Here is a 13,132-nt window from a genome sequence, read left to right as displayed (position 1 = left end):
ACACATACGAAGTGGTACTCATACTGCCGTTAGTAATTCATTAAAGCAACACAAAAAGAAGCAATGTCCATATCCTTAAAAGCAATGTCCTACGTCCATGCTATTAGTGCTTGATTCGTGTGGTTAATCATCAGCAGGTTATCCTCCCCCAAAAACGTGTCTCGTCGTATTCTTTCCTCGTATTTGTATGTGTGTATTTGTGTGTCTGTGTGTGTGTGGATACGTGTCATTGTACTACGCGCTCAGCAAACTAATCCTTGCTTAGCAATTAAGTACACTACACACTAAAGAAGTGACGGACGGATAAATGATCACAAATCACGCGTGCTGTTGCGGCTATAAGTGTAAATTATAAACGCTTTCCAACCTTGACACTTAGAACACCCTTTCCCCCCTCCGCTCTGCACACGTACACTAACAATACAATACAGAAACACCTCTCAAGTACACTTCAACTACACATCCACACCACCACAGCCACAAGCAAAATCATTGTTGTTCACTCGACGCGAAGAAAATGGTATGAGTCTGAAAAACATTAATGCTGGAAGGTATCATTCAATCTTGTGAATCATGTTTGCTTGAAAATTTTTCACGACTGACAATTGTACATCAAAGTAGGTGCTGGGAGGCTTGCAAAGATCAGACATTTGTGTTGTTTAAAAACGTACGTTATTATGTTGGATACGCTCGTTTACAGTAGAGAACAATAATTCAAAGATGAGTAAACTTCTACCTCACAATTCAGTTCACCGATTGGTAAACCGTCATCCACAGGTAGGCTTTGGAAAACATGTCTCATTCAACTGGAACGTTAATTAGAATAAAAACATTGCACACTTCAGTTGTTGTCATTAAAATGAATCTGTTCACCGTACGCCTGAGATGTGTAGTACTTCAACATTTAAAATTTATACTTAATTCGAGATGTAAAACACATTTGTGAATGACGTGCAGCGCGTCACGCTAGTAATATCATTCCGACTACTACCGTTGTAAAGTAAACTGTATCGAATCTGTAGCATTTCCATTTTTCATTTCAATTTTTCTTGTGGAACGTTGTGTAGGGCCTGGGTAGGAAAACCCGTACATAACCGTGCTTAAGCAAATACGCATCAAACTTGACTGACGAACGATCATAAAAAAAGTTTTCAGACGGGAGATTTCGGTATAAAAGAAATAAAATAAGAAGAATGTAATCCGGCAGAGTGTGTGCAGTAGTGAAAGTAGAATGCAAAATTTCAATCGGCCTCGTATCGAACGTTAGCTAACCAGAGCATTGTGTATGGTTTTGGCGGAAGAACTATGTAGTGGACGTACATTAAATTGATATTGCCACATCATGCGGGCAGCGACATTGCCTCCGAAATTAGGTTGCTTCAGGACGAGAGATTTATCGTGTTACGATTGGCTTATTATAGATGAAACGAATAGGTGTCGGTGGGTGGTAGTGAGACGGAAAACCCAAAATTGAGGTGTAAGGTGCGAAACCCTCGAGCTAGTGAAAAACTAAACCAAAAACAAACGTGCAGTTTATTTTAAACAATTTTCGCGTGAGATAGTGGACTATCAGTTTTGTTTGTTTTTTTTTTTTTTCGAAGGCAAAATTAAGACACTCTCATCACACGTTAGCACACCGAGCAGCTTGAAGGTAAAGCAGCCACTGCACATCCACTGAAAGAATCTCCCGCAATCGTTTAGCAAATGATAGGAACCAGAGCTTCGCTTCGAGAATTGAGACGTGATAAAATTGCTAAGTTTAGAGGCGCAAAAAGCTTGCGAGCGATTTCTGTTTTCGCTTGAGATAAATTGTTACGCTGGCTGAAAGACTTGACCCAATGGGCTGTCGAGTGTGTTGTATTCGCGAGTTCGTGTTAAAGTTTTAACTAGCAGGACGGAAAACGATGCAATGGGCAGTTGGTAATGACTTAAAAAAAGAACTACATTCTACGTTCTGTAGTGTACCATGAACCGTGTAAGATTATAATAATATGAGTAAAGGAAAAACAAATGTTCAGTCACGACGCTTGTTTCAGGAAACAAGACAGCAGTTCATGAGAGGAGGTCAGAAAAAAACCCGGTTGAAAAACTCCTCACGACTGTTATTTGATAGATACGTATACTCGGTTCGGAGCAGGTATTCGTTTCCATTTTTCGCAGACTGGTTTCGAGTCGGACTGGAAATCATAATGTTACTTAGTAGCAAAAGGCAAAGCGGTGGGCAGTTAAGAAGAAATCGTCACCGCAATCGCATTCACTAAAGACAGTAGATGCAGAGAGCTCCACACATTACCGAGACTCATGCATATAAGATAAAACATAATAAAAAAAACGCTAAGCATGCAACTGCAATGAAAGTCTTATGACAAAAGATATATTTAAGAGGTAAGCATATAGAAGATAAACCGCTTGAGCAGAATACGTCGTGTGAAAAGTATTAAATGAGAAGTTGAAGTAGTAGGAATCGACGGAATACAACCATGCATTTGGTGAAACATGAGCGAGAAATGTGGTACGTAAGCCACAGTAAAAAACAAAACATATAAAAACCTAATGGTGAAACAGAAAAACAAATCCTATCGTGCAAACATGCTGAAAAACAAAAAGTAAATTAAACGAATAGTAACAAAGGACAAAATAGGCAAACTAATGGTGCCCAAGCACATCAACTACAACACAACACAAGTCCAAGCTCGAATGAATGGAAAAAGTATAGAGTGCTTCGTTGATGTACATATAAGAAAAAAGATAAAATTTAGTTATACCTCTATGGATTACTGTAAGCAAATCATGCATCTATAAAACTTCGAAAAGTACGAATGGAATATGGAAAAAAACGCTAATCCAGCTACGCGGCATCATCCGTATATGAGCGGAAGTGCAATCGACAGCAAATAGAGGATATTTTGAAACACAACACAACCCGCAAACCGCCAACAAGCAGTTCGAAGACAAACATAAACGCAGAAAAGGATAACGAACACAAAACAAATGAAGACATGAAACAAACTTACAAACTCGACAAAAAAGGCAAGTGAAACAAAAAAAAAGTAAGAAAAACAAGTATAATCGTTTTAAAACAAACCTAGCAATTTGGTCAGTGGTAAACGTACACTAATAATCAACACATATTCAAAACGAAATGAACCTAAAACCACCCTATATTTGTAGCAAACAATTCTCGACTAAGCCCATGGACGAATCGTGACTGCAATGTGAGCTCGGAAAGGGAGAAACAGAACATAACCGATCCCTTGTTGCTGTTCTCAATCTAAACATGAAAAAAAAACAACAAATTAAACAAGTAAATGAACAAACGAAACAAATTGTAGCGATTGAAGGTAGTGCGGAAGACTTGTAAGAAGCGAATAGAGTGGTAAATCAATCATTAAATCCATGCAATTGCATCCGCATCGATGGCTGTTTGTACGGTTTAATCAAGCTAATTATAAACAAAGTAATAAAAGAAAAAACAACCTTACTCCCACAGTCCGCTGTGTGCACGGTGGTACCGGTGTATGTCTTATGTAAAAACAGAAGGAAAACAAATTCAAAAAGAAAATCTATGTATAAAACCATAAATCTATCCAGAAGATATTATGAAGCAGAGAGGGGAGAGCGAAAGTAAAACATAAAAAATCAACATCCTATCAGTGCACCAAACACACTATCCCATCACCTACGAACCACAAACCACCTAAACACCGAGCTGTCAAACTTGAGAAGTAACTAAACAAAACTCATAAGAGAACGCTGAGCTGTCTAACTTGCTAGTATAACATACACAAACCAGGGAAAATCAGCAGGAGAGAGAGGCCAGGCCCGTCGGCTTTACCGGCGCAGCTTTTGCGTTGCAACTTGCAAGTGAAGAGGAAAATGAAACGCTACCCAGTAAGGATCACATCCACATATATAAATATATGCATAAACTCATGTAAAACTATTGATATTATGAAATGCAAATCGAAGGAAACGAACGAGATAGGCTGATTTCTTTTCCAATCGCTGCATCATATGTTGGCCCACTAGAACTTAATTCCTAGCCCGCAAGAAACCTGACTTCCTGTCAGAGTGTCTTGTGTTTTCAAACGGATCTGTTGCACGTGCTTTCCTAAAGCACTGTTTTCATTTGTGTACAGTATGAACGATTCCGTTCGGATTTTTCCTTCCAAAATTATGGTGCAAAAGAAAAACGTTCGCAATGCCGGTAACATTTTCTACACAAGTAGGCTCCAGCCAATGGGTTGGGAGTGGATAATTTTGCTTTTGAAATGAAAAACAGAAAAGCATAAACGAAAAATCCATAAGAGATGAAGAGTTGAAATTCATTTAACAAAAAAAAACATGCGAAGTACCACACAAATTAAACGTGATCTGTTAAAAAAGCTTCATAAAACAGTTACTAAATTCCCGTAGCTAAAAGAACGCGCCCGAGCATGGCGACAGCAAGCAGCAGCAGGATTGGCGCTCATTGGATATATACTGTAAAATAATAATATTAATGATAACTTTGCTAAAGGCCAAAGTGTAGGCGAATCAGCGACTAAAACGACGCACGCGACGGTGGGTCGAAAGATGTTTGTTAAGTTTTTTCCTTCAGATGCTAGACGAACGTGCGCATAGCCGGAGAGTGCTATAACATATAATAAGCTAAGCTACACGCGAATGCGATTTTGTTCGACAGGATCACCGGGGGAAGGTAGCCAGGCCGGAGGAGGTGGAGAAGGGGGACTGGACAGTAGGTACCGATAGGAGGTCGAAGGAGGCTATGATATTATTCCTATGAACCGCAGTTATTAGTGTGAAACGAACATCAGTCAAATCGAAGCATGCTAGGGGGGGCGGCAACATGTTACATTTTTACTAGAGAGCCTCGAAAGAAAGTAAGCACGTGCAGGATGACCGCTTGTGCAGAGAACCCACTCCCGGCTCCTGCCTTCGTCAACGAGCGTGGCCACGAACTGTTCACGTTGCGGTGAACGGTTGCGGGGCATCAGCACGCGCGAAATGCGTCAGCAGCGGGATGGCTACAATGATATTAAAACAAACAAAAAACAAGCAAACGGTGAATCGAAAATGCGACAAAGAATAACATAAAAAAGGGGAAAAAATACTGTTATTAGTTAACAAGGTATATGCGATAATATGAAAAAGTATTAAACGAGAACATAATGTGAAGCAGAGGGATTGATGAGCGGTGAGTGCTGAAATAAAATTCCAATGATAAACGAAATGAATGACTGCCGATGTCTACTTTTCACTTATTTTCTTTCATCTCCCCTGTTGACTGTTGTTTCCTTAAACGAGTTTCATTTCAAACCCACAGGACACACTGAACGAGTGTCCGCTGTGTGCTTTTTATTTGAGTTAAATAAAAAAACGTTTATCTTTTTCGTCTACAGTAACTGGAACACGCAGGTTCTTGTGGGGACGCAAAACAAAAGGTGTTTAACAGTACGGGATTAGTCGTGTAGAGAGTATAGAAAAATAGATCAAAAAACGACTAAATAGACTCGTGGGGGACCTGCCACACGATAGAAGCGAAGCATTCTATCTCTTTAACGCATTTTCTCTAGATTTGGACGTACAACAAAATAAAAAATATGTTACGTTCCGCGTAGCAGTACATCACGATTTTTGTTTTTAAATATCAATCAAAGATCCGTATGTGATTCCTCACCAAAGGACATCAGCAATGGAAATCATTCGAACACAATGGTGTCGGTATCTTCGACGGAATAAAAGTCCAAGCTACGGCCGTGGTTTTCGAGCGGTATGCGCACTTTGCGCTTCCGATCGAGCAGGTACAGCCGCAGGGCCGAGTTGCCCTCCGGCAGCCCGAACAGCTTTACGATGAGATTCTGCAGTGTGTGCAGGATGATGCGCTTCGGGACCTTCTTCTCGCGCAGCTCCCCCGTCAGCTCGTTCAGTAGCTGCAGGCGGATCATGTTGGAAACCTTGCGCGTGTCCGGCAGAAACTGCTCCGGGCTACCCAACCCTGGAATGGAGAAGAGACGAGCAAAAAACCGTTACGAAACGTGAAGGTGAATCGAAGGAAGGAAGGAATAAAAATTGCCAACAGCTGCCAACCAAGGAGGTATTAGATGAAACTTTCACTTACGCTCCATCACGCGCGGATACATTCGATGCGACTTGAAGAACGCCTTCAGCTGTTGCGCATCATTGCGCACCTCCACCCACTGGTGCGCGTACAGTTTCCACATGTCGCACTCGGAATCACGGCGTAGCTTCTCGCTGATCGTCGACCGGTTGAACATCCGCAGTCCGGCGATCGAACCGACAATGCGCGCCACCGTTTCCTCGTAGCTGACCGACGGATCCGGATCGACCATGACGTGCTCGAGGTGGGCCAGTTTGTCCAGCTCGTTGAATACGTGGCATTGATCTTGGAGCGGATTGTCCCGCAGGTAGATGGTGCGCAGGTTGCGGAACAGGTCCACCTTCTCGTTGTGTGGACAGTCTTCGGAGAACGTTAGCTCCCGGATGCCGTTTCCGGTCAGCACCAGTTCCTCCAGTGCGGGCAGTCGGCCCAGATTGCGGACCGAGTCGGGATCCCGCACGGCATTGCCTTGGAGGTCGAGATGCTTCAGTCGGCTGAGTGCGACAATGTACGGCGCCTCGTCCTCGATGTAGCGAATGTCGTTCTGCTCGAGCAGCAGGTTCTCAATACCGGGCCACATGCGGGCGAGCCGGACCAGCTCGGTCCACGAGCCGATACTGCAATTTTTCAGGATTATCGTACGAATGTTTACAAACTTTTGAGCCAACACGCTGATCTGTTCCTCGTACGGATCCACAAACCGGTTATTGCTGTTGGAAATAAATGATGAAGATTAATAAAGCGCTTTTTATGGACATGTTCGCGTGGACGTTCTTACGAAAGGTTCAGCTCCCTCAGTGTCGGAATCTGCTCGGCAATGTTGCCCACGACCGACCAGTTCCAGAGCAACGTCGAGGATACATCCAGCATCTCTAAATTTACGAGACTGCTCAAGTCTCCGGCCGCGCTCACGGGGCAATAGCGTACCGATACGTCCACCAAATGCTGCAGATTACTCTGCTTTCCCCCGATCTTTTCCATCCCAACGATCTCGAACAGGGACGCGTGCAGTTGCTTTTGCACCGCCTGTATCATCTCCGAATCGAGCTGCAGCGTGTCCTCGGTAACGATGTACTTCTCTGTGATGGCTTGCTGTAGTGTTTGGAACTTGGTCAGCTTCTCGCTGCGTATCATCGAACCAGCGTTCGGTGCTCTGGAATTCGAAACCGAACACACAAACAAAAAACACCATCTTAGCACGGTTGATTAACTTCTCGACGAAGAGGATCGTTGTTGACACACGGTCACGGGTGATTGCTGCAATGGCAACGATGAGTCATCGGTGGTAGTGTTAGGTTACTAACCTTGTTTGGAAATACTGCACCCCGTTGATGGTGCCCGAATGTTTGCCCCGGACAGGATCGTCCCACTCGATACCGATCCATTCACCTTCCGTGTTCGGTACCTATCGATGAAATGGAGCAAAAACACAAAACACCAATTCAGCAAGCGAAAGTCATCAAATCCAACTAGCACAAATTGTACCTCGCCCACGTATCGCACGGTGCCAAAAAACTGGCCCACTTTTACGCGAGCACCACGCTCGAGATGGTTTTGCAGTATCATGACGACAAATTTTCACCTCACACAAAATCAGTGGACAGGTTTTTGATGTAGGAAATTGGCCACTGTCGAATCACTTGCCACCGTAAACGTTGCAGATGCGTCTGACGAATGTTTTCACACTGCAGCAGTGTTGTGAAGTCAACAAAATGCAAAACAACTAGTGTTGTGCCTTATGACTCTTTAGGTGAAATTCATTCATCTAAGATTCACTCAGATTGATTCATGAATCTTTTGGGATTCCAATCTTCAAACGTCGATGAATCTTTCAAAGCGTGAATGAGTCTTCATTAATTTTCAAAGGATTTTTCACGAATCTTAATGATTCTTTCGTTGGCCGACCAAAAACAAACAAGGGGAGGGGGGTCTCTGTACCCATGTTTTGATGTTTAGTTTTCTGTTCTTTTAGAGAACCTTTTGATTCATTTATCCCTCAATAAAACATTCATGAATCTCTAAAACGATGCAAAGAATCATTAAGATTCATGAATCTGAATCGGAATTATACAACTCTAAAAACAACGAAATGTGCGTACGAGAAGGCAATGTTTTCGTTCTGTTTTGAGGCTCTTTCCCATTAGAAAGAGGAGGACGACAATAGTTGCTACGGTGCTATAAAACTAGGTGCCTAGTGAGTGATGCGTTTGTCAAAGTAATGTTTTAATGATTTTCAAAATAAAACAGTGGAGAAAGAAACAATGAAACAAAATTAATGGAATCTGCAAATAACTTTTTTTATTAACTTTCCGTTCTATGCTAACCCTGTCAAATAATTGATATCGGTTTCCATAAAAAGGGATCATCTCCATTATCAACATCCACTAGGCAGTCAGTCTATCAAAACAAAATAATTTGCTGTCACATAAATATCGAAAACAGTATTTTTTTACGCGTGCAATTACCTACGATTTCCAGCGAATTAAACGAGATTTTGTCCGTAAAATAGAATTCCGCGATTGTGATGGCCAGCGGATTCGTCACCGAAACCGAGCTCGCCGAAGCGCGTCGCCTGAGGCAAGAGGAATGGGAAAAAGTGAGGACAGCAGATCAACCAGTTGGTACGTCGAACATTGGGGGAAATCAATCCTTTGGATGTTTCTTCATTTAATTTGTAATCCTAAACTAGATGCACCGGAAGAGGAATATGACTCGAGATCCCTTTACGACAGGCTACAGGAACAGAAAAATAAGAAAGATCATGAGTTCGAGGAAGCTCACAAGCTAAGTAAGTAACCCGATCATCTCGTTGTTGCTTATCCGCGCACAGGTTGCTTTATAATGTCGCTACTTGTTTTCATGCAGAAAACATGATCAAAGGTCTAGATGACGACGAGGTGGAATTTTTAGACCTGGTAGACAAAAATAGAATGCACGCAGAACGACAGGCGCACATGGAAGAGCAGAAAGAATTGAACGAGTTTCGCGCAAAAGTTGCCACCCTGCAGGAGAAGCGTTTAGATGAGGTAAATACATTCGATTCGCATGATACTCGCATAGAATACGGACTGAAATGAGATAATTTCCAGCAAATTCAGCAGCAAGTTTCCAAACCAAAGCCTACGAAAGCACCCATCGCAGGCTCGCGGTTGAGTCAAAAGCAAATCCTAGCCGGAGTTGTTAGAAAGCGCAAACTGGAACCGGAAAACGAACCGAAATCCACTTCCGAAGTAAATGGAAAGCTTCCTGTCGTGGCCAACCTTACTAACGGAGAGTCCAAAAAAGAACCTGTAATTAAAGCCTCCAACAGCCAGCCGGCAAAAACAGATGCACAAACCAAACCGTCAAATCCGATCAACACGAGAATGCGAGTTATAGGAATACTACCGGGAATGGGATCGTACGACGATGAAGATGAATCGGACTCGGATAACAGCTCGGCCGAATCGGAGCTGGACTCTGGGCATGAAGCGTACGATTTCGTTGGAAGAAAGATCCGTAAAACTTGCGATGGTAAATGATGGAATGCGCCTACAATTGCTTTTAAATTATACACTTAATCCTGTCCCTGTAATGTTCTATTGTGTTTATTCGCTAATCTGGTTAAATAATAAATGTTGGTAGTACTAGGATACATCTCAAAATTACCAATTTTCCTTTTGGTTAAGATGAGCACTATCTCGCATTTCGATTGTTTATAAGCAAATTGTATCAAAAATAGAAAATCCTGCAATGATGCAAATTCTTTCGATCAATTTGACTGCCGTAGTAACACCATGATTTGTTACGGTAAGATTTTCGCCGGCGTTTGCAAAACTCAATTAACATTATTTTAAAACAATTTAAACAATTGAACAATAAAGTATCTGATTAATTTATTGTTACAATTTCAAAACTGATGCTAAACAGCTTTATTCTAGTTACCTTGGCTCCACTGAACCGGTTGGAAGAAAAAGAAGTGTTGCAACTAGTGTTGCGACAATCAAATCTGTAGGGTTTCGAATCTATCGATTCAAGTCCATTCTGAAGTCCCGATCTCCAAATCCGAATCCCAATCCATCATATCATGCGTACACTTCTAACTTACGGTGTTGCACATGATATGATTAATTCATTGAATGATTTACAAAAGAATATCAGTAAATATGACAATTTTCTTCTAATTAATCTAAAAAAAAACACGAACATTCAAGCCTTTTTTGAGAAATATATGCAGACACTTACTGATTTACCCCAGTTTACTTCTAGTAGAGTGGTATTTCCGTCCATTGTGAAGGATATTATAATATATCTCACGTATTTGAGACATTCAATATCCCATGAGCTGTACGAGCTACTTTATTCACAGGTTCAATTTTGAGCTACCCACCACTAGCTCAACATTTTCGCTGCTCGTTTTTAGGGCGAAAAGGCGAATTCTCTCCCAAAATCAGGGAAAATTCGCTTCTAAAACACAACGGTAAAAATGACCTTGTAAGGCAGCGATTTGTTCGAGCTTGATGACCTGAACCGGTAAACCGATTAATCCCGGTACGTGTCTGAACACGGGTGAGGATGTGTTGGTGCACACAATGCAAATGTGTTCGTGACCCGGTTCATTCTCGCAGAGCGAAAATTCTTCTCTCTTCGCTTGGCGAGAGAAACTAGAAAAACTAGAAAAGATGGTCAAAATGTAGTAACATACTTGAAACAAAGTTACGTGTCTTGAATAGACCATTCGTTTGAGGGGTCATTTGAGCAAATCGGTTTAGGAACTACAAAGTTAACTGCAAATTGGCTGTTAAAAGGCAAATCAAGGTTGCTTTACTTTTTCGCCCGATGGGCGAACCACTTCCCACACCGGTTTTTCCTCAAAAATAAGAAACAATGGTAATGTTTTCCCTTCCACAAAGTTGTTTGTCTTGAAGAGTCTTTTCATTTGAGGGGTCACATGGTAAAAATCGATTAAGCGTGTTATTAAAAAGTTTGTAATTTCAACTGAAAATACCAACCAAGGTTTCTGTACCACCGTCCCATTCAAAAATTTATTTAAAAAACTAAGATTTGTAGAAGAATCTTTATTGTATGAAATTATTTGCCTTAAAAAAGCCGTCCATTTGAGGTGTCTTTTGCTAAAATTGATCTAGGTACTAAAAAAATATTTAAAAATGAGATATTTCAGTCAGTTTTTCAAGTTATGACCAAGGTTTTTGAAGTTAGCTTTTCGGGCAGCGCTCGGATCTCTCGCTCTAATTACGCATTCGCTCCTGCTTCCGCTAGTCCAGGGGTAGACAACACGCGGTGAGAGTGTATGAGATTCACGGCGAGCAAGATGCCTTGCGTTTAGAGCATCGCAAGAACCCGAACGAGCATGACGCGTCGATGCCGTTCGTGATCGTGGCGTTGGATTTCTTATTTTTTCCTCCCGAAAACACCTTTCTCCGGTGATTGTCGTGCGAAGCAGTGTGTTTTGTGACCGCTTTTGTGTGTTTTGTTGGTTCCGATCGATCCGCCTTGAAGAAAGCGGACAAAACTAGCGGAGAAAGCAGCAGCAGCAGCAGCAGCAATGTAAGCATTCCATTGCATGTAGTGCGCTGGCGGACGCGTGTGTTCATTGTGATTTTCGTGAAACCCGTGATAGCAGTGTTTCTGTGCACTGCAGAAAAGTGCAGCGGATCGGGGAAATGATGTAAATTTCGAAGAAAAACTTCGATTCTTTCTGAAAGAAAAGAATTCCTTGCGAATGGGGCGTATTTGCGTGTGTTAGTGTTGCGAGGGTGTGTTTGTGTGTCGGTCGTTTACAAATACATCTGTTTTTCTAGAACACAAATGGTCTTCGCGTTCAAAGTACCAAAATGGGAAGGTTGCGTGGTGTTCGTTTGACGTTTGAAATAGTTAGTCTTGACAGTTGTGTCGCAACTATATTCTTGTTTACTCAATTACTGTTCGTAAGTTTTGTGACTGCAAAGTTTGACCTAAAAGCTGAAGGCGTACAAGATTTTCCTTTCGGAATAACCAGTTTATTTAGCTGTTCCAATCCAATACATCCGGATCCATTCCTTGCCGGGAAAAGGCACGGCCAAAAAGTTTGTAAAATATTGTATCGTAATAAATTTGTCTAAAGTTACACGAAGCATCAAATTAAAGAACTGTTTTAAATCACAGACGAATTTTTAGCCTGCAATATTGCCGAGGCTACCAACGCCATTTTGTCCAAACATGCAGCGCCGTGCTTCGCCTGACGTAAGCTGAAGCACTTTGGTAAAGATCATCGATCGGCCGACGATCGAAAGAAGCTCTGCCCCGTGGAAGGTTCGTCAAATGCTATGCGATCACTAGTTCCCATTCGCATTTCACCACCTTCTTTGGGGCGTGGAGAATATGCTTCCCTTTCAATCATAAGCTGTCCACCATTATCGGTTGCTATGATTGTGTATAGTATAAAAGACTTTTTTTTTGTTGTTCTTGCAACCATTATTTCCTTGAAGCGTCCACTTTTTTAGCGCAATGTGAAAAACGAACGAAGAAATATTTGTCCGATTCTTTTCGGCTATGTTCAATGTCCGATGTGGGCCAGTATGTTTTTTTGTTGTGTCCAACTTCCCTTTCCTGGCCCAAAGGCGTGTGGTATTGGTACCAGAACGGGAAATGTTGCATTCTACATCTCTCTTCCACGAAGTAGAACTGCAATTTAGCGCGCAGTTTAACGCTGTTTTTAATGCTCCCGAACAACACAAAGGAAACAGCGCTGGCCTGCTGGACTGGCCTCCGAAAGGGGCAACTGGCGGTGCGAGCTTTAACTTTTTCACACGATTAACCAGCTAATTGATTGTGCGCCCGCTTCTTCGCTCTCCAGTGTTCTATCTGCCGTTCCTTGCTGTCTCGAACGGTGGATTCCGGTGGTGGTCAGTTTTATTTTTGCTGTAGCGTCATGTTTGCTGCTGCTGAAGTTTCCACGAGAAAGTTTTCGTTCGCGATCCGCGATCATCGCGGGGTACTACGCAAGTAATAAACACATGCAAACGCTTGGCA

General features: G+C 42.1%; 2 protein-coding genes across 2 annotated transcripts; one reads left to right on the top strand and one right to left on the bottom strand.

Annotated features, from left to right (window-relative positions):
• Positions 1-5,313: 5,313 nt before the first annotated feature.
• On the bottom strand, positions 5,314-7,795 carry LOC131286730 (tubulin-specific chaperone E). The gene is made up of 5 exons (XM_058315724.1): positions 7,607-7,795; positions 7,426-7,526; positions 6,900-7,274; positions 6,122-6,831; positions 5,314-5,998 (listed from the first exon to the last, which is right to left on the bottom strand). The coding sequence occupies exons 1-5, from the start codon at positions 7,685-7,687 to the stop codon at positions 5,703-5,705; spliced, it is 1,563 nt and encodes a 520-aa protein (XP_058171707.1). The 5' UTR covers positions 7,688-7,795; the 3' UTR covers positions 5,314-5,702.
• Positions 7,796-8,553: 758 nt separating this feature from the next.
• Positions 8,554-9,755, top strand: LOC131287711 (PSME3-interacting protein). Its single transcript, XM_058316787.1, has 4 exons — positions 8,554-8,742; positions 8,811-8,909; positions 8,987-9,147; positions 9,211-9,755. Exons 1-4 carry the CDS (start codon positions 8,646-8,648, stop codon positions 9,640-9,642), a joined length of 789 nt encoding a protein of 262 aa, XP_058172770.1. The 5' UTR covers positions 8,554-8,645; the 3' UTR covers positions 9,643-9,755.
• The last annotated feature ends 3,377 nt before the right edge of the window (positions 9,756-13,132 follow it).

The sequence above is a fragment of the Anopheles ziemanni genome, chromosome 3 (genome assembly GCF_943734765.1).
Source record: "Anopheles ziemanni chromosome 3, idAnoZiCoDA_A2_x.2, whole genome shotgun sequence".
Classification (NCBI taxonomy): domain Eukaryota; kingdom Metazoa; phylum Arthropoda; class Insecta; order Diptera; family Culicidae; genus Anopheles; species Anopheles ziemanni.
The sequence above is the reverse complement of the archived record's forward strand: the minus strand, read 5'-3'. Positions and strand labels throughout refer to the sequence as shown.